We start from the raw sequence: 21,771 nt of genomic DNA, 5'->3' as shown, positions 1-21,771 counted from the left end.
TGGTGAACAACGTGCTCGTCCTATAAAATTGTTTTACAAAAATAATGAAAATTACGTAGCCGCACTGCGTTCACATTTCATCTTTACTTTAATCTTTAACACTATGATTCAGTACCATCTGCTAAGGCTGTTAAAATATGGATTTCTAACTTCGAAAAAATGTGCTCCTGAAAGAAACCTGTACGAAAAAAACGATTCGTCCACTTAAAAATATAACACCTTTGGAAGTGATACACCGTATAATGGAAAATATACAAAGTAGGTTAGAGAAGAGATGGCCATCATCTTGAAAACATGATTTAAAAAAAATAAATGGTAAGTTATTTATTTTATTGTAATAAATAATAATTAATTTGTATTCGTTTTTTTTTATTTTATTGTTTATCTTTGGAAATCGGTTGCTTTAGTTCCTCACTCTGCAAAAAATGCATAAGAGTTTAGGAACCCACGATTTTTTTTAAACTACAACAAAATAATTATCATATCGTTATTTATTGTTAAAAAAATTAAATTTCTCTAAATTGAAACTTTAAAACGTCTAAAATAATAATTGCCTTAATATACAATGTTTCACGGTGAACTGACAATTGCATTAATTGCAATAATTTTTGTTCTATTGAACATTTTCAACTTATTGTTTTTTAAATTATTAATTATCATCTGCATTAGGTACATTTAAATTTATTTTTAAATTTTTTATTTTTTTTAATTTAGTATGTAAAATTATTAATTAAGAAATGAAAAAATTTTCTATTTAATACTTTTAAAATTGTTATTTTATTAATATCATTTTTAAAACATGTTAGCTACAAAAATAAATAAATAAATAAATGTTCAGCCGTTTATTTTCTACAATTTTTTGAATTTTGCATAATTTTATGTTATTTTAAATACATTTTCTGAATAATCGATAATCGCTGTAACACTGATAAACAAGAAATAAATTTAAATTTAAGCAAACTTTAAAAATCGTTTAAAAATTATTAAGTCAACCTAAAAAAATAATTCTCTTTTAAGTTAATATAATATGTTAAACATTAAATGTCTAAGCACTAGTGTAAAAAAAAAATATAACCTACCTAATTTAAGTTAACATAAGTTAAACATTATGTTTATGCACAATTGCTAAATAAAAAAAAATAATGTAAAAATATATTACCTACATAATTTAAGTTAATATAACTAAACATTAAATGTCTAAGCACTAGTGTAAAAAAATTAATGTAAAAAAAATATAACCTACCTACCTAATTTAATTTAATATAAGTTAGATATCAAATGCTCAAACACAAATTGAAAAAAAAAATAATGTAAAAAAAAATAATGCTCTTTTAAGTTAATATATGTTAAACATTAAATGTCTAAGCACTAGTGTAAAAAAAAATATATAACCTACCTAATTTAAGTTAATATAAATTAAATATCAAATGTTCAGAAACATGTTAAAAAAAAGAATAATGTAAAAAAAATAATTCTAATTTAAATTAATATAAGTTAAACATTAAATGTCTAAGCACTAGTGTACAAAAAAAAAAAAAATGTAAAATAACATAACCTACCTAATTGAAGTTAATATAAGTTAAATATCAAATATTCATGCACAAGTTCAAAAAAAAAATAATATAAAAAATATGAAACTTAATTTAAATTAATTATAAGTTAAATATCAAATGTTAAAACACAAGTTAAAAAAGAAAAAAAAATGTAAAACCTAATTTAAGTTAATATAAGTTAAATATCAAGTATTCGTGCATAAGTTCAATAAAAAAAAAATAAATAAATAATGTAAGAAAAAAATCCAATGAGTAATAGGTTTAAAAAAATTTTTTTTACAATTAATAAAATAAGTACCTACAAAAAAAAATATCAATAGCCAATAAGTTAATATCACATAAAATTAGAAATTAATGGATAAGACAAGTTCCATTGGAACGCAGAGGCCTTTGATGAGTTTGATGAAGCCACCAGCCTCTGGCTGGATTGACCACATAAACTCTTTCGCCAGTGCGTGCGCACCCACCACCCGAGCAAGTGCTCTCAACACAAGATTCTGCGAGTGATAACTGGACCTTTTCTTTTCAATAAGTTAAACTAGTGATATTTTTTATTTAGACTCAAGTGTTCAGAAAGTTGTCTTCTCATTTGTGCTACCTTACTTTTCTCAACAAGTACACATATTCACTACTACAAATCTGGTAAGGTGCATGAATGCATGTTTATATTATGCTACATATTATTATTATAGACTATATTATATTAACATAATGGTGTACTTGATCATATTTCCGAGAACGCTCCGGAGATCAGAAAAAAGGTAATAACTTGAATTTAATATTAGTATCTGACGAAATATCTGATAAGTGATTATATTTTCTAGAACTTATAAGTGTAGAAGTATATCGCCCCAATTACATTTTTACTTACATTTATCTTTGCTTTATTTCACTTTTTTCTCCTATTTTTTTAGTTATTACATAAACGAATTTGTCAAAAATTTGATTTACTAGAAGAATGCTGTTTTTTCTGAATTTTTTATTTATTTTCTTAATTATAAAAATGAGTTCTGGGAATTTTCAAGTTAGACTTCGTAAAAATACAAACTATATTCAAAATAATGTTTAAAACCATTTTATGAAAATTAAAGCATTTTATATACAATTTACTTTATAGTGTAGATATTTATCTAAAATAAAAAAAAACAAATACAATATGATAAAATTAATGGCCATCATTTTGTTCAGAATTTAAAATGAATTAATCTAATAATACGTATTATTAATATAAGTAAACTTAATCTATAAATTATGAACTATTAAGAACATGGTTTAAATGTTTAACTTGTATACACAATTTTACTTAATACCATACATAAATATTAAAAGTTAATACAAGTTAACATAATTTGTATTTTTCATTAACGTTTAATATCTTAATTTTTATATTTTTATTTGATTAATAAAAAAAAACTTTTTCTCTTGAGTGATTATATACAGATAGGTACTATAAACTTATACCGTTCTAGATACAAATTACAAATTAGTTATTTGTTATTACTTTATTATTCTTATCAGTTAAAATACTTGATGACGTCAAAAACATAATTTTCAAGGAAATTGCCCCATATAATTTTAAATATATGAATATTGAATAATTATAAATTGCAAATGGAGTATAAAAATATTGTTATATTTGACTATTATTATTGAATAAGTAAAATTTTAATATTAATTCAGTATGATAAAGTAGTATTGTATAATAAATATATTTTACTGATTTACTCTAAGAATCAACACATAAGCAAAAAAATTGCATACAGTATGCCTGTTTAATTTATTGTCATATTTAATAGGAGAACTAGGAAAATAATATTATATTTTATGGATAGAGTATTTATTATGGGAAGTTACCTATAAGTTAAGTAATGAAACATATAACCTGTTATATTTATGTTAATTGATATACTAAAATAATATTATACATAGGCCGTTTTTAATTTTATGTGTAGAGTAGATGGGTAACTTTAATATTTGCCTATTTGCTCTTATAAATAAAATTTTCATAACGGAACTGAAAATGGTGATAATATAGTGACTTTGTAGTTATGCATTATATTAATGAAATATAACTCAAGATTTTAATAGCTATATTTTATTACCAATATAAATTTTATTATTATCAATGACATTGTATAATGAAATTTGAAATGCTATGTACGCATTAAAATTTAAATGTATAAAAAATTTTATGGTCATTATAGATTTTGATAAAATGTATTGAATATGAAATCTAGATGTGTTATTAATTACAGGTTAGGTAAAGATAAAGATTCAATAGAATAAAGCAATTATTGCTAGCTGTCATTTTTACTTTTGACAATATAAAATATGTTTTAATAGTACAATGTAATAATTTTAAGTAACTTTAATTATCATTCTTTTTTTTAAAAAAATGTATATTTTTACTAATTTTAAACAAATGTTTATAATTTTTAGGTAATTTTTTTAAAATTTTTAAGTCATATTTAATTTTTTTTTTTTTTTTGGTCATTTTTTATTTTTAAGGTTATCAATTTCCAAGCCCTAATTATCACTCTATTCGTGTAGTCACTGTTTTTACCTATACAATGATCTTTACAAACGAAAAGTACTACTATTAAATTTCTTATCAAAACTATTAACTACATTCTTGGTCATCGAGATAGATAATAGAATTCTTATCTATCTCGATGTAACTGGCTTCAAGCTTGGTTATTATTTAAATTAGATTTGACAATAGGTATGTAATTAATTTATTACATATTGGACATAGTTACTATAGCTACAAAGTTCATCACTGTGTCAAACAATAGACAAAAATGAGTTTATTTACAGAAATAATGAGTGTTCATTGATAAAAAATCACTCTGTATAAGTTAAAAGTTTAATGTTGCTCTTCTGAACAATTTGATAACTATATTTTTGAGATAGAACTTTTTGGTTTTGAATTTAACCTACACTTATAAAAATTTCTGATTCTCTATCGAACACAAATATTTTTTCATGCAACTTTAGATTTGACATTGTAGTTTCAATAATAAATTATGACTTCAAATAATATAATATTATCGTAAAAACACCTACATTAGATGTTATATTTTTTTTAAAGGTATTCAATCTGTATAAGTTCATATATATTACGCGTTAAACGAATTGGTACGTTTATAATAAGATTGCGTTAAAACTACTTTAAATCTGTTAGCTGTTGGGTAATTGCAGTTTTACCGGTAAATAAAAAAACTTAAGCCATCAGCATTAAACGCAGCGAGTATCAATATATTTCAAACCGTTTTACGCTATCGTTAAAATTTACTATATAAGTGTAGAATAATCGCCACATATTTCATTGAAAGAACGTTATATTGTTGACTACATTTTAGAATTTTTTAGCAAATTAAAAAAAAAAATACATAAGGCAACTTTTATATGTCAGCTATAATTGGGCGCACTTGATCAAATAAAATTTGAAAAATGCCTGTCAAACCCTATATCTAGGCCTATATCACTGCTGGGTTGATAAAATCACTCAAACTGAAAATCGTATTATTTTACATAGATGTTATTGACAGCTATAATCTTAAGTAGACTATAAGCGAACTTTCGTTCTAACATTGACCACACAAAAAATAGACTTAACGTTACAGAATATACAAATAGTAACAATATATATTATTGACATTGTAAACAATATTATTTCGAAAAAATATCATTTCTGTAAAAAAGTCATCAATCTAGTCTTTTCGACTACACCCTTTTTAATTTGCTTACAATTTTAAATTTAAATCATCACAAACAATTGTTTGTATTATTAATGAGATAACAAAACTATAATACTATAATAAATATATTATAATTTTATGGTGTTATCAAAAATTATGGTTGCCTTGTTATTTGTTATATCACATTTCTTATTTTCTATAAACCATGTTTGATTTAATTGTATTTTACAATTTATTTTTTTTTAATTATTAAATTAAGTAATTCATATCGTATCATAAATCGAATGGAAACTTACACAAATATACGCAACAAACTATTCCCAAAAAATAATTTAATTTAAAATAATATATAATAATAATATTATAACATTTGAACTTAATTTACATAAATGTAAACAAATTGCCATCTGTCTATATTAATCATAGTTATTTTATTATTTAAATATTCAATTTTCACGTCGTATAATCTGATTACATTCCATTAGTTATATCTGTCAAAAGAGGTTTTTTGATATGTATGTATTATGTAAATTAGTCGGAGAATTTTTATTGCTGTTATTAGTCTGATGTTTTATTTAAATTTTCAGCAAATATCTTTTATTTTTAATGGTTTTTTGATTTTTTTTCTTATTCTATTTTTAATATATATTAGTTACACTAACTTATCATACACATTATTGTAACATCATCGTATATTTTATATTCTGAACTAAGTGACGCACAATACTGACTTATAAGTTGATAATAGCTACAGTTACATTATATGATACAATATTTGTATAATAAATTACTATCAAGCGTGGTTTGTTTTTAATGAAAAATAATTTAATCTACTCTTTTACTGATATAAAAATTAATTACTCTTCGTTAGTTATGTAAATTGTACAATACGAGTAGTGTATTAAACGATATGTATAAAAAAATAAAATAAAATAAAAACAGTCATAAATGGTATGTCGATAATAAAGATAATTTTTTTTTTCTTTTTTGTTTAAATAAAATGTTTATTTATTAAAACTATAGTATTTGAAATCTAGACTTATTAGTTGTGTAGCCATAGTAAACCGTCACCAATTGAATACGAGTAGTAATATACTAATCATTCAAATCACACTGTAAATATTAAAACCTAATGTTCAAAACTTAAAAATAATAATCTTTCATATGTTTATTGTTACCTAACAGTCGTTTAAATAATTTAATATATAAAATTTATCATTATTCATCAATAAACTGTTATATTTTTATTTTACTATATTTGAGTAGGTTAACAGTTAAATATAACAGTTATGTAAACACCATACGATAGTTGTTAAATATTGTATTAAACAAATAAAAATAAATATTGTTTTTTTACATTACTTCTCATAACAGAACAAATATATACCTATTAAAATATCTTTTTGAATTAGAACATTTTTTCATCGTACACGACAATTTATCACTGAATTAAAATTTAATCTATCACTTGCTGTACTATTTTGAATAAAAAATTATACTCGACACCTACTATTCAACAGAGCAATACCATGGTTTTTACTTCTAACTTATTTAATATTTTTAAGCAATATTGAAATAATATGATAGCAAATACCTAATAATAAACGTAACATTTATGAAAACGTATGTATTAATGTGTATAGTATTTAAGTATATTACATTATTATAAAACTACGACTAAACAAGTGTCGATTAAAATAATATGTGTACGCAAAAATATCAAATTAAATTTCAAATATCCACGTGAATATTTATCAATTTAGAAATATTGTAACATGTACTATAAAGATATAATATTTAGAAAAATTAGGTAAATTAAATATGCATTATAATCGTTTAGGTATCTTAAGTTATTATTACCTATATTAAGAAATCGTTTATTAGTTTATGAAATACTTAATTTAGTTATATTATATATATATATATATATATATATATATATATATATGTAGGTAAATTATTGATAACTATTAGTTACTCATTGTTCCATACAAGTCACTATTAACAAAGTAAACTATCGAAGATCAAAATTTTATTTCTTGAAAAAAAAAAATAAAAAAAAAACTTTATTTTGTTAAACAGCAATATACAACACTTATCAATTGCATGAGTGATTGATTTTACGAAAAATTGTTGATTTCAAACATAGAATAATAATAATAACAACAATAGTAAGTATAAGTAATATGAGTAAATAGGTAAATGTAAAAATATGTGCACCTACCTTTTTTACATATAGCATTCAGTGTTCAGTAGAAATCACTATTATACGTCTATACATATTTATTTTTAGAATACTTATTAATTATTTGAATCGTGTTATTCACCGCAGATAATAAATTCAATAGCAAAACATTGCACTCTAAAACAAAGGAAGTTCAAAATTAATAACTCTGGTTTTTTAAAAAAATTAAAATCATGTTCACGTTATTTGATAAACTATTACACATCATAACAGGTAACAGCTTATACGTTTAAACGGAACCATCAGATTTAGTTCTCAGTAATTGATTTTTAATTTGTTCAATCTGTTAAGTAATTTCTATTATTTCACTTCTAAAATTCTATTATTTAATTAATTTTAAAACTTATATAAATATTGTATATTTTATTTATGCGAATATAAATTTATGTATAAAATTACAATAAGTATTTTTAGAGTTTATAACTTTCACTAGAAAGACAACGGTTATGATGTCTTAACTCTAAAACAATAAAAAAAATTAAATTTTGCCAAATTATGTCAGATATTCGTGTGTCATGGCTTATAAAAATTCTAAAAGGTTTCAAAAAATGAGAGATAAATATAACTATAGAAGTAATTATAAGAGGTAATAATATTATAATCTATTTTTTTTATTTCCAGTTACTTCAAAATTCAGTAATTATTTCTTTACTTTCATTGTTGCTATTAACTAGATTTTATAACGAAGTTCCTTTTGACGCCCTTCTTTAAATGTATAGGTATAATAGATACGTATATATATATAACTCGAATTATCCGTTACTTCTAATGGCAACCTCCCGTGTGTAATTAGAGTATTAACCATCTACTGGACTGTCATTCCGTATAAGTTTGTCATTTTGTACAAGCTATAAAAACGAATAAAATATATTATACAGTCTAATGGTGGTACGCGGGTACCAACACAATAGAGATGAGATAATGTTATCCAGAAAAATATCCAAGCTTATAGGTCATTTGTGTCAGAACACTTGGTAGAGGGGCGTATTATATTAAACTCTTGCCTGGAAATCCCATAAATATCGTTACATTCCGCAGAATTGCCCTCTAGGCAGGATAGATAAAGGTAAATAATATCCATTGGGCTCAACAATGGTATACCTCGGTCGTCGTAGTAGACGCATCGCGTGATTCGGCTGAAAACTTGCTCATGGGAATACCCTTCGAAACGAAATTACGAATCGCTGAAAATGTTTAGGATTATAGCTGCGCTTCGTTTTATCCGAAATCCGTCCGAGGAGAAATATTTAACTAGGTATTTCAATAGTAGATAACGGTAATGCTTTTTGATTTAACAGTTTATTTTAAAATCCAAAACAATTGATTATTATTGCAGTATCCATCTTGGATGTTCACGTAAAAACTAGTCGCGAGTTTAAAATAAAAAGTTTTAGGTGTACATTTTATTTTTCAAATAATTATCACTTGATAATTAAACATCAATTTTCTGATTCGATTATTTTAATTTATTTTATTCAATGCCGTTTTTAAATTTAATAATAATAATAATATAATTCATTAGTAAGGCAGTTTTAAGGTAGTAATTTACAAATTTAAATTGTTTCTCCAAAATAATTTATGTACGAAGATACCTGATGCATGCTAATCTGCAAGACATAATTTAATAATAAATTGCATTAGACGATATATGTTTATTTTATTGCAAGTACCTATGATATGAATAATTTATTCAATATTTTGTTTTGTAATGATCCTTTTCATAGTCCGTTTCTACTTTCAATAAAAATTTTACCTAATTAAGCAGCATATTATTATTTTGATTCAAATGAGATAGAGTTATTTAATTTTATAAAAACATTTATTCTTATATTTAGTTTAAATTTAAAAGTATTAGGTAAACATGTCTTGCAAGAACATTTTTGCATACTGTTAAAATAAAAACAATTAAACAAAAATTAAGATAGGTGTAAGTATTATTTATTTTTTTTTTTAATTTTTATAATAAATATACAATCTATACAATAATAGCACAATAAGTATATATGATGTAGTAATATTAACAGGTGAATTCGAGAGTAAGAAGCCACCCATTAGTGACACTTAACTTGAGTAATTTTTTTTTTATTTATCCGTTCTTGGTTGAGAAGAAAAAGAAAAGAGAGAAAAAAAATAAAGGGAAGTGGAGAAATATCAAATAGGCTTATTAGAGCATTAAAATAGCAGGTCTCTGCACCATCTCCTTTTTAGTCGGCGTTAAGGAACTTCAGGCGGTAAAAAGGTGTTTAGATTTCCGATGAGTGGTTTTTCATGGTTTTCTAAACGTATGAAGAAATGTTTATAACAAACTACTGATTCTTCGTCGATTGTTCTCATATGCAATTCATTGTGATGGGTTTTGTTAGATATATATGGTGGAACATTCATTATTTTACGGAGTGTAATACTTTGAAAGATCTGGATTTTATTTGTATTTGATTTTTTTGCCGTGCCCCAAAGTTGTAACCAAAGTTGTAATTTATAAATTAACAATTTACTTTTTATATGAGTAATTTTATTATTTGATAATATATTTTTAAGTGAGCGAGAGCGAGCGTCTAGGATTAATCTTTTTGTCTTTATGTGTTGTTTCCAAATTAATCTTTTATCGAGCGTCAGGCCTAAGTATTTGACAGTATCAGAAGAGGGTATGGATATGCTGTTTACCGATACAGGTGAGCATATTATTCATTTAAAATATTATTATAATACAATTTTTACTAGCTTCAATGCCTCATACTTTAACTAGCAGAACTTATCATTTCGAAAATACTATTAATTTAAACAATATACATTATTTTCTACAGTTATTAATCATTCCAAGATGTGCAATTATATCTCGTGTATCGCGATAATATGATTTTATTTATTGTCATTTTTTCTATTGAATTACCTACGTTAATAAATACATTAATAACTATATCATTGTTTTTTTAGATAAAATCGCATTTTTTATCACATCACAATAGATATGTTACGGTCAAAGCGAAAATATTGTTATTGTAAAATAAACACTGACTGGGAGTTCTATACAATGCCAAAGTTTTCCAAGCTATGTGGTTAAATGTATACATAGACTAGACAGTGTATACATTGGCCAGTGCTGATAGTACCTAGTGAAAATATTAATAATAAGCTCAACTTAATAACTATAAAAATATTAGCTTTAAATGTAATACTCATTTTATTTTACACTTATTTGATTAACATTAGGAAATATTTAATTATTAAATTAAATAAAAAATTGAAGTTAATTAATTTATACGTATTTGTATTGACACGTATTACCATTAAAGCATTTGGAGATGCATACAATTCAACCAGCTTTACATTTGTATCTCTTTGGTCACCTAGGTTGGAAAACAGTCTAGTTACTTCTAAGTAACTAAGTACTAAGTACTCGTAATAAGTAATAAATAAATGTCGAATACATCGTCAATACTAACAAACTGTCCTTTGCAAATTCTAAACTAATTTCTACTGTAATGATGTTTTAATTTATCTTTGGTTGTATCTAATTTTTAATTTCCGTTTTCTACTGAAAACAAATATTATTACATAAGTAAAAAATTATGTTAATTACAATAAATATATTGCTTATAACACCTGATATTATTACTTTAAAAATTAATCGTATGTCACTTTGAGGTCTAGGTGTCTATATCTGATATTTTTATTTTTACAGATTGTCTAATTTTTCGATCAAAAAATGTTCTTTCTGAAATAGATTTCATTTAATTTGTTTGAATTCCTAAATTTTTTATGCATTTAATTCTTTTTGTGAGTAAAGAAATTGGTTTAAACTTTAATACATCTTCTTCATTATCATTTTCTTCGTTCTTCGATATATTTTTCTTCAATTTTTTCAAAGTGTTTTTCCAAATCTTTTTCCGTTTTTAATTTTATCATCACATGCAATGAGTGTATACGGTTATTTAAACTAATTTTGGCTTTAGCTTTATAAGTTAAAATTTAATACCATGAAAAAAAGCTCAATTTTTCATTAATTGTATGAATTTCAGCCTTTATTCCATTTTTTTTTTTTTTGGTTTTATTATCTTGCACTATGTTTCTAACGTATTCTTGATGTCCTTGGCTCGTTTTATTGAGTATTGACTTTAAAAATCGCGAAGTTTTCTATATACTATTTTTAAATCTTTCCACATTAGTTTTCACTTAGTAATATTACTGGAACACTTATTCAATAACACGTATGTAACATCCTCAGGACGTTTATGAACCAAAAGACATAAGTTCACAAATTTGGTTAATGGTCTTGGTAAACTATGATTAATTTATAATTTTCATCAGGCTGTGCCTGTATATAAATCAGGTCTATTTGACAACATAAATTAATTTCAAATATAATAGATTTAATCACTAAACCCTTTTTAATTGTGCTGCCCTTTTTTTAACACGTATCGCACAAATTCAAATACAACATAATTGTCTCTCTTGTTATATTTTTGTATTTAATATTGAACTCGTGTTCCATTCTACTACCACTTTCATGCCCTGTTGATAAATGAGTTTCATGCAGAATATGAAACAGTTCTCCATTATGTACGTAATATTTAATTTTATTACCTTCATTTATTGGTACAAGTCTTTTCATATTACAGACTTTAAGAATATCATACTTCTTTATGATTTTATAATCATTTAAAATTTTTATTTTATCTTAATTCATTAATTTTTTCAAATATATTATAAGTTTATTATATTTAATTTTACTTAAATATATACTATTATGGTTTTTCATTTTTAAAATATAATTTAAATTTTCGTTAAATTAATTTTCCAGTTTAAAATAAAAATACACACTCGTTAAATTGTACGCCTAATTTGTTTCATAATGATAAGTTATTAAAATTAACTTATACCTTTGATACCTACGTGTTGTACATATTTACCGCGTCAGTCTTAGTGATATATATAGTTTATATGGAAAATACATTTTCATAAATTACATTGCCCAAAAATTACTTGTACCGTATATAATGTCCGGTCAGTGTTTACAATGACCAATTTTTTTTATTTGGACCATAACATATATAATATTTATACATTATACATCTACATAATATTATAATATAATTACTGATCAATGGTTAAATAATATATTGTAATTGTAAATATATGCGATTAAACTGGTCAAAAAGTTTACAATAGGTAATACGGATTGAAAAAGTTGTGCACGCCAGTTGAGAGTCTACTCTTTTTAACCTCACTTGTCATAGAAATGAGTTTTGACACACGAGCGCGCGCACATACACACACATACACTCGTGCAAAAATAGGGTTAGTGAACTATGAACATGAATACATATACATATACATTATACTTATATGGGAGCCCATTTTCTCCGAGCTGTCTTTATTTGCTTTCACAATCAAATGAACCATCAACGTTCGCGCATATCTGTCTATCTTTTTGGATTTTTTGAAGACCATATTCATAACAATAAATTATAAAAAAAATAATAATATGATACTCATTACTCAACAATATTTGACCAAGTCTTCGTATTTTTTTTTGAATTGCATTGATGACATGTATAATTCCGGTTTTGAACTGTTGTCTATAATGATTGAATTTCTCAATGACGCACTATTGTGCATAATATATAGAGTCAGCAACCTAATCTATCAGCAAACTTCAAAAACTAGAGTCTAGGGATTTTCCGTAACTAGAAATAGAAAATGCATGGATGGCTGTTTGCGGTCTAACCAAGACGATGAAAGGAGCATACTCGTACCTAGTCAAATGATACGGTCTTCGATTCGGTATATACTTAAGGTAGAAATCAAATCATGTGTAACCAATTTGTCGAAAGTTCATAAAAAATGTCTGAATTAAAAGATATACTATTTTAACAAAATATAAATTTTATCATGTTACTTATAATTTATAAAAATAAGTCAATAAATAATATCATGTAATTAACTTTTAATTATTATTTAATACGTTTAAAAGTACAATTCTATAAGATATTGCTTATTGTTATGCATTAGTTGATAATATAACATAATTATATTTATTATTCGTTCAACTTAATTTTTTTTATTCCGGTGTTAATTTGTTATGTACGTAAGTACATAGAAATTATACTGAAGTCAGAAAAGGCTGAATTATAGAAACTATATGCTGTAATTTAATCTAGAAAAAAGTATTTACTATCATAATTATAATTAACATTATGAGAACAAGAAAAAAAAGTGATTTAATATATAAGTTTTTAATTGTTTAATCAAAATAGATAACATAAAATTTAATACGTAAGACGTCCTTCACTCTTCTCAGTAATGTTATTTTTAAACATTTTTGATACCTTGATCGAAATTCTTATGATCTCCTATTTAGTTTATATATATATATTCAGTTTGGCTTTATTTAATATCAGCAACTTTTGATTGAGTTTACTCAATATTTTACTAAACGAAATGAACTAACTAGAAAAGTGTGTAGAATCTCTGTTTCTGCTATAGTTTGTTGCGTTTTTTCGAGAAAACAGACACATTATATAAGTGTATATATATATATATTATATGATAGTGAGTGACAGCGACATAGTCGCGGTTTCGAGATAAAGCGACAGACAGCGAGTGCCGGACGCTAAACAGAGACCTAACCTAGCTGTACACAAAATAATACGGTAGGGTGAATTCGTTCGTGACGCGGACGAGATATAGGGTCAGAGCCGGTGGACGGTCCGATCAATTAAAAAGCTCTTATATACACGTCGGATACGGTGGGCGCACGGAAGCGGGGAAGAGGTGGCAGTCCGGAGTTTATTAATATACCGGCGAGCACCACGTGTACACACATATAAGCATATAATATATATATATATATATATCGTATAAATGTACGAGCTTTACACCCCTCTACATTTGACCACTGCACCCTGCTACAATACTCGTCCAAAGTTCTCATGACAATCCGCTGCCGCCACCTTCACTACACCGAGTCTGGGAGATATCACCCCACGCACTAGTTTCACGTAAACCTACACTATAATGTGCGTAGGTACCAATATATATATATATATATATATACATATATTCCGCCAGGATGGTTTTGTTTTACAGCGACAGATTGAACGCTCTACTCGACTACTCCTTCCCGCCTGGTTCGTTACCCAGTCACAGCACGAACGGACGTCCGGTCGTACATACAGCTTGTCGCCTCTTGTCACACGCCTCCCCATAGACTATAGGAAACCACCTAAATTGTCTGAACCCGACGACTGAAGCCCTGCTGTATAATTATAATACTGTATTATAAACACCTATACCTACATTACTCGACATCACTGAGCGTTATTAACTATGACCTATACTTGAAAATGCAGTCCGAGGAAAAAAGCGTTTTCCCGTTAATGTATGAGCCTGAAATATATTACCAAACAGATCGTCCACGGCTGCGGTCACGCATAAATAATTTATTAACTTTTGAGAAAAAAAAAATTAAACGTTTTTAAATTTCCCCTCCGCCATTAAATTAGCTATGTCGACTTTTTATCTTCGTTCAGTGATGGTCATGGCGGCGGCAGTGTTAATCCTACAGGAGTTCTACTTTCAGACAGATTTGTTCAGTGTGCTACAGTAAACCATTAAAAGTTTTTTCATTTTCTAATACCTATCGACCGATTGTTTCTAACTAACAACACTGAATGCACGATAGTATACCTAATGTTGTTGAATAATGTTTTAATAGGTATTAGTTAATTATTTTTTTATAGGTAGACACGGACACATTTATATCTAATTTTATTTCTTAATTCCCTGATCTGTTCCTATTATATATTGTTGTTTCATATCTCTAGGATTAAAATTTTATTTAGGTCATATTTATACATATACAAATACACAACTAACATTATAGTAAGTTCAAACTGCAGTTAAGTTATTTTTCCATAAATATATAGTTTATGTTGTAATTTATAACGTTATAGGACGACATATATATAAGTCCGGTTTATATAACTTTTGCTACTTTATACAATTTTAATAATAATAACAGCTATTTTCAAAGTAATAAAATATAATGTTGAAAGTCAATTTTAATCACTGTTAAAATGTAAAAGTATATCTTCTAAATAAAGAAATATAAATAATAAAAGTTTTAAATTTTGAACTGTAAGATAAAAATTTATCTTTTTTTAATATATCAATACATAAATACAGATAATTTACGTCAATAATATATAATGTACCAACATAATAATTATCATGATAGGTGGTATATTAACTGAATAATTATTTATAACCAAACAATTGTATTCAATGTACTTAATACATTTAATCGTATAGTAATAATTATTACAAAACTAATGAATTCGTGACAAAAATATGACTGCAGGAATGAAACAAGACTAAATTTATATATATATATATATATTTAATCGAATAAACAATGCAAATGAATGGAATTTAATTTATAATTATTATCTAACAACCGGGTCATGATTATTTAAAACAAAATTATCTTTGTCTTAAATTCTTTTCAGTTTAGTGAAATACCTACGTATATTATTTACTGCAGTTTTAACTTTTATGTTGTATCTATCATGACATCTACCAGAATAGGTAGATATACTCCTTTTCGTGATTTTCAACTTTAATTGGATTAAGTTACATAATGTTGAAGTAAGTAAATTTCACCTTTTTAATAGATTGAAACTTCTAAATAATGTTTTTTAATACTCGTGGTAAAATTAATTTGATATTTAAATATTTAAATTGGTCAATTAATCAAATACTTATTTTAAATAAATAGGTTGGGTAGGTATGTATAAAATATAAATTTAAAAGATAATCTGTAACGATTATATTCCTATTAGAGTTTAATAATTAATAATGAATAAATCAGAAATAAAGAAAGATATGCATATATTTTTCTCATTGTAGAATTTTTCAAATAAAATGTCAATGTTACTTTCAGTTTCGATCACCTTAATTTAATGTATACTATATTGTTATAAACATTAGTTACATTATTGATTGAAATTTATTGATATTTATATTTTTATTAAGGTCATAGTTTGCAATTAATGATTGTTGAAATCTTAGAATAAATGTGAACTGAACATTTTATATTATTTCGTGAGAACCTATGAAAACTTTAGAACATTTTTAGATTTTTCGGTATGATTTGGTTATAATTTACAGAATTATAAAACTTGTAAATTCGATTAGATTTGGTTTTCAGTTTTCCAACTACCATAAACTAAATAAATTATATACTTTGTTTATAAAAAACTTTTAAAGTTTAAAGTATTATAAACGACATACAAAATTTACTTCACATAATATTATAGCTTTATATATTTTGAATACTATAATATAGTATATATATATACTATACTATAATACTATAATTCTATTCTTTAAAATTTTTCATATTTTATAAAAATAACTTATGTGATTATTCGTGTGTAGTTATAACGAGATAACGTGATATCTTGTTTGTCAATAAATTAAAATAAGTTATACCTACATTATTTTGGCTTTATTTTATTTTAATATGATATAAATAAATTTAACGGTATTTGGATGATAAAACAATTATTTTAGATGGTTGTTTGATGAAATTATTACCTGTAATAAATGTAATATTTAAATTTGTTTAAGCTATACATTACAAATATACAAACTATTTTTTCATAACTAACATTTATACACAATTCAATACTACATAATTGTATTTATGTAAATTATAAATTATCACGATTAAGATTAGAGTTTAAAAAACATCTTAACTTTTTTAGTTGGTAAAACATTTTTAACGAATATAAAATAAATATTATAATTTATAGTATCAATATAATTATATAATAATTACAACGATTTTATAATTTAGACTCTTAGACTTTAATATACATAAGAGTTATACTATCATAACTAAGTATTTTTATTATTTATAACGATTTTAAAAATGTAATTAATGAACTGACTAAAATACAATTTTATATTATAATATCTTATGTGATATAAAATGCTTAGAAAAAATAGATATTTCAGTATAGTAAGAAAATATTACTTAGGTAAGGTACTAAACTTATTCGTGTAATAATTATTACATTGATAGTAATGGTTGGACTTAAGTTTTTTTTTGAATTTTCAAAAACGTCTTTATTTCTAGACTTTTTATGCCTGTGGTAATATGCATAATATTATTAAAAGTTGCAAAAGTCAATTGTAAATGGAAAACATCAGCACCCTCGATACACAGCAGTCGCGTGCGACCAATTACAGAAGGTTTTACCAGTTCTTGCGCCGTTGTCGAAGAAGGCGTTCCAGTGTGCCAAGATCCCGAGGAAGCTGACGAGAATTTTCATATGCTGCAAGTTTACAGTTTCAAATCACATTACCTACCTATAGGTTTTAATAACCATGCTATTACTGACAATTAATTGTTTTTAATTTGCGATAGTTTGAGCGTTTTAAAAGACAGATTTTTAAAAGCTACCTACATTGTAATTTGTGTCGTGTTCAAAAGTCGAAGCTCGACTTAACTTAGGAGATTTCCTGATAGATCATGGTAAGCGAATACTATCATAATTACGACGGTCAATCAGAATACGATAAATATACAACAGACGATGTAGCTGTAAACACGACTTAACTCAAATTAGTCAACGATCGATGTTCTGTATACCCATATAATAACATAAAGTATATTTAGGTAGTGTGTATCTAATATAATATGTGTATAATAATTATTATTGATATGTATGTGTGTATATACCTATATCAAACTATGACATAATAATATATTATAATGACCATATATTATTATCATAAAATTATATTATAAATGGTATATATGTCAATGCGTGAACATATACTACATTACGCATGTATGATTTATCATGGACGTATAATTTATTAATACCTATGTTAAAATAATTATATTATTATAGATATTATCATAACCTATATAATATTGGTATTTGATGTATTTATAAATATAGATTATAAATACATTAGTATCATAATATAAGTATGATACATTGATACTTCGTATATGTATACACATATTGTATATTTTGATGTGAAAACTTTCAAGTTTGAGTATACAGACATCGTACAACTTTTACGTACGAGATAAAAATGTTAAAAAAAACACACACTCATACGTGTGGCCATGTAGGTAGCCGGGAGGAATAACTTTTAGTTTATTATATATATACACATATGTATATTATTATGCTTTTAACGTTTTTAAATAGGAACATAATGTGATAACAAAAACACTTTTTTATTTTAAAATTTTAAAACGATTCGAGTACCCACAAAGAAAGGAATATCCTATCTAACTTCACGTTTATTTTTGAAAATTATCTCTGGGTATTTGATACCAGTAAAATACGATTCCTCAAATTTTTGGAACTTTAAGGATTTTATCAACTATTTTTATACATGGATACAAGATTCCATTCGATTTTCAATGCAACGTTACCATAACGTTTGATTGCTCCCGTTATCATAAACTATAATAGTAAATTAATAATTGACGGATATTTTATCCAAATAAATAAAATTATGAACTTTGAAAATTGATAATGCTACCGTCATAAGCGAAGAAAAACTATATTTTGAATACAAAATTAAAGTTTACGAAATTTCCTAAATAATCTATGATAATTTTAGCGTAATAAATCTCTAGTCATAACTAAATAAATCTTAAGTCCAAGTCAAAATATCAAAAATGATAAGTCTAACATGTAAAGTTTAAATTAAAATATAATTTTCCGAAAGTCTTGTTTTAAAAACATAAGAATAGTCTATAGGCGTTACTGTAATATTATACTTGCTTTTACATATTTTTCGGTATTATAGCATTTTATTATACGTTTCATTTTTTTAAGCCATACGGAATCGTGTATAAATACGAATGGTTATTAAAATCGCGGTGTTGCGATCATCAAACAATTATACGATCGGTATGTATACCGTTTTTTCGTTTTCAGATCCGCGACGCGAACGCCGTACCCGGATAACTGGTTCGACGGGATTCGGGACGATTGGAAATCCACAGCGGGAGGCAGTAGTCGTCCTTTAAGCTGGTGGTGGCGTTTCGTCAGTGAACTGAAACGGAATCTCCAGAAAAAAGACAAAGTTTCGTCGACGACGATAACTGCACTTCGGAAAGACGCAACCCCGCTACCGGAAACAATAGTCACGTATTCGATTAAGGGTTGCAGCCCCACGGTAGTGCCGTTCGATTTGTCGGCTTGCAGCAACTTACCACCGGATGCGCTGCAGTATGTCAGTACCACACGAGTAATCTACTACGTGCCACCGTCGTCGCGGATTGACAGATACGACCAATCCGATTTTGACCCATGATTGATGTCTGTGAATCATAACATAATTTATTAATAATATTAAAATTACTTTTACCGAATATACTATAATACAGTTATTTGATAACATTTAAATACCTATTATATTTTACTATGAACTTAATACAATATTGTTGATATTAATAATATTCTGTATATTTTATAGAAATCACTGAAATATTGAGTTATTTGATTACTATATTTGGTAAAAAATCATTCGACAACTATAATTTTAAATATTCACAAAAACAGAAATGTATTGTAGCTAAATAATAAAATATCTCAACCATAATTATAGCTTATAAGGTAAAGATTATATGATTGGTGGTATGTATAATAATAAAGAAGTAGAAAACTTTAATGTTTAATTATAAGCACGCATAGGTCATCTTTATAGGTGAAGCAATACTGTAACAAATTGGGGCTCCAGAGGTCCAAGCCCCTCCTCGATTTTTTTTCCGTTTTTATGGCATTGAGATAAAACAACGATCTTTTAAATTAATACCCACACAAAATATAGATGTGATTATATTAAACCATTTAGTTTTTAATACGCTCTTTTTAAAAATAATAAAATATAATAGTAAACATTTTTTTCACACTTAAGTTACATCATCAGGTTTGAGGTTACGCCGGTTACGGTATATATCTATTTGACATTGTTACACAGTTATTATTTATACATATATACATAAACATACGAGTAACCGCAATGCTGAAACTGGCTTATTATCATTGAAAAATATAAACATATTTAATAGTATTTTATTAGCATAATACAAATTAAAAAATATTTTTTCAAAAGTTATCAAATACTTTAAAAGAAGATCTTGAGGCCGAAAAACCTCACATGGGAGGGAGCTCCACAAGTGCGCACGCTTAGTACCTACAGTATTGATATAACGTATAAATTTAAAAAGAAAATAATTAAAATATCATTGAACATTACAATATGATTTTAAAAGAGTACATTTTTCGATTCATTTAAGAATAATAATCAAAAAAAGTCATCTGAAACTTAAATATTAGTATACGTTCTGAATTATGCTGGTTTAACTAGTTAGTCATTTAAAACAAAACACACATTGTTCGTTCCAGTCAATTTTCGTGATTTTTAAAACAAATGTTTGAATATCATTTGAAGTAGACTGATGTATAAAACACAAGTACTCATAACAATTTAATTTTACAAAAAATACAAAAAAATTTACGAATATTGTAAACATAAAACCAATTGACAGGGATAAAAATAAATTGTGTTGAAAAATACAACATACCAGACACTATCTACCCACTATTTCAACAATATTGTATAGTTTTAACATATTTAGTTCGGTTTTATTATATCATATTTAGAATATTTATTTTGTGTGTCTACATTAATGGTTGGTATAATAAATATTAAAAATTATTTTTGAGTAGACTATTATTTTAATTATTAAAAACAACGTTAAAAAAAAATGTTTTACTCTTCTAATAGATCCCTTTGTTTATCTACACATATAATACTATACAAACGATATACTTTTGATAAATACAAAACTCTATTTGTTTTTATTTAGGGAATTAAAAGTAGGTAATCATTTTAATTGTTTTTTATGAGTTCTTTTAGATTTTATTTTCAAACATTTATGTATGCTATTAGTAGTATAGGCGTATAGCCTATAACCAATGGCAACCGTTTAAATAAATTAAAAAATAATCGAAGTCTATGTGCCAAAACTTAATTTATGTGTTAATCATTCTATAGAAACATATAAGAGTTAAAATAATTTAAACTACTAACACTCTCTGAGTCTCGAGGAATCTATTAATATAACTTTGATTCAAAACGATAAAGTCATTCAAAAGTTACACGATCTCAACAGACTCACAGCAAAATGTATTGTTATATACTATTTATACATAAATATATATACATA

General features: G+C 25.3%; 1 protein-coding gene across 2 annotated transcripts; it reads left to right on the top strand.

The window, feature by feature from the left end:
• The first annotated feature begins 47 nt into the window (after positions 1 to 47).
• LOC112591889 lies at positions 48 to 19,941 on the top strand. Of its 2 annotated transcripts, XM_025335822.1 has the most exons (4): positions 48 to 315; positions 2,113 to 2,195; positions 17,644 to 17,844; positions 19,475 to 19,941. In XM_025335822.1, exons 3-4 carry the CDS (start codon positions 17,651 to 17,653, stop codon positions 19,851 to 19,853), a joined length of 573 nt encoding a protein of 190 aa, XP_025191607.1. In that variant the 5' UTR covers positions 48 to 315; positions 2,113 to 2,195; positions 17,644 to 17,650; the 3' UTR covers positions 19,854 to 19,941. The 2 variants fall into 2 exon arrangements, with proteins under 2 accessions (XP_025191607.1, XP_025191606.1); XM_025335821.1 differs by lacking the exons at positions 48 to 315; positions 2,113 to 2,195 and adding an exon at positions 16,035 to 16,148.
• The last annotated feature ends 1,830 nt before the right edge of the window (positions 19,942 to 21,771 follow it).

Source organism: Melanaphis sacchari, unplaced genomic scaffold (genome assembly GCF_002803265.2).
Source record: "Melanaphis sacchari strain LSU unplaced genomic scaffold, SCAv2.0 Contig146_pilon_pilon, whole genome shotgun sequence".
Classification (NCBI taxonomy): Eukaryota; Metazoa; Arthropoda; class Insecta; order Hemiptera; family Aphididae; genus Melanaphis; species Melanaphis sacchari.
The sequence above is the reverse complement of the archived record's forward strand: the minus strand, read 5'-3'. Positions and strand labels throughout refer to the sequence as shown.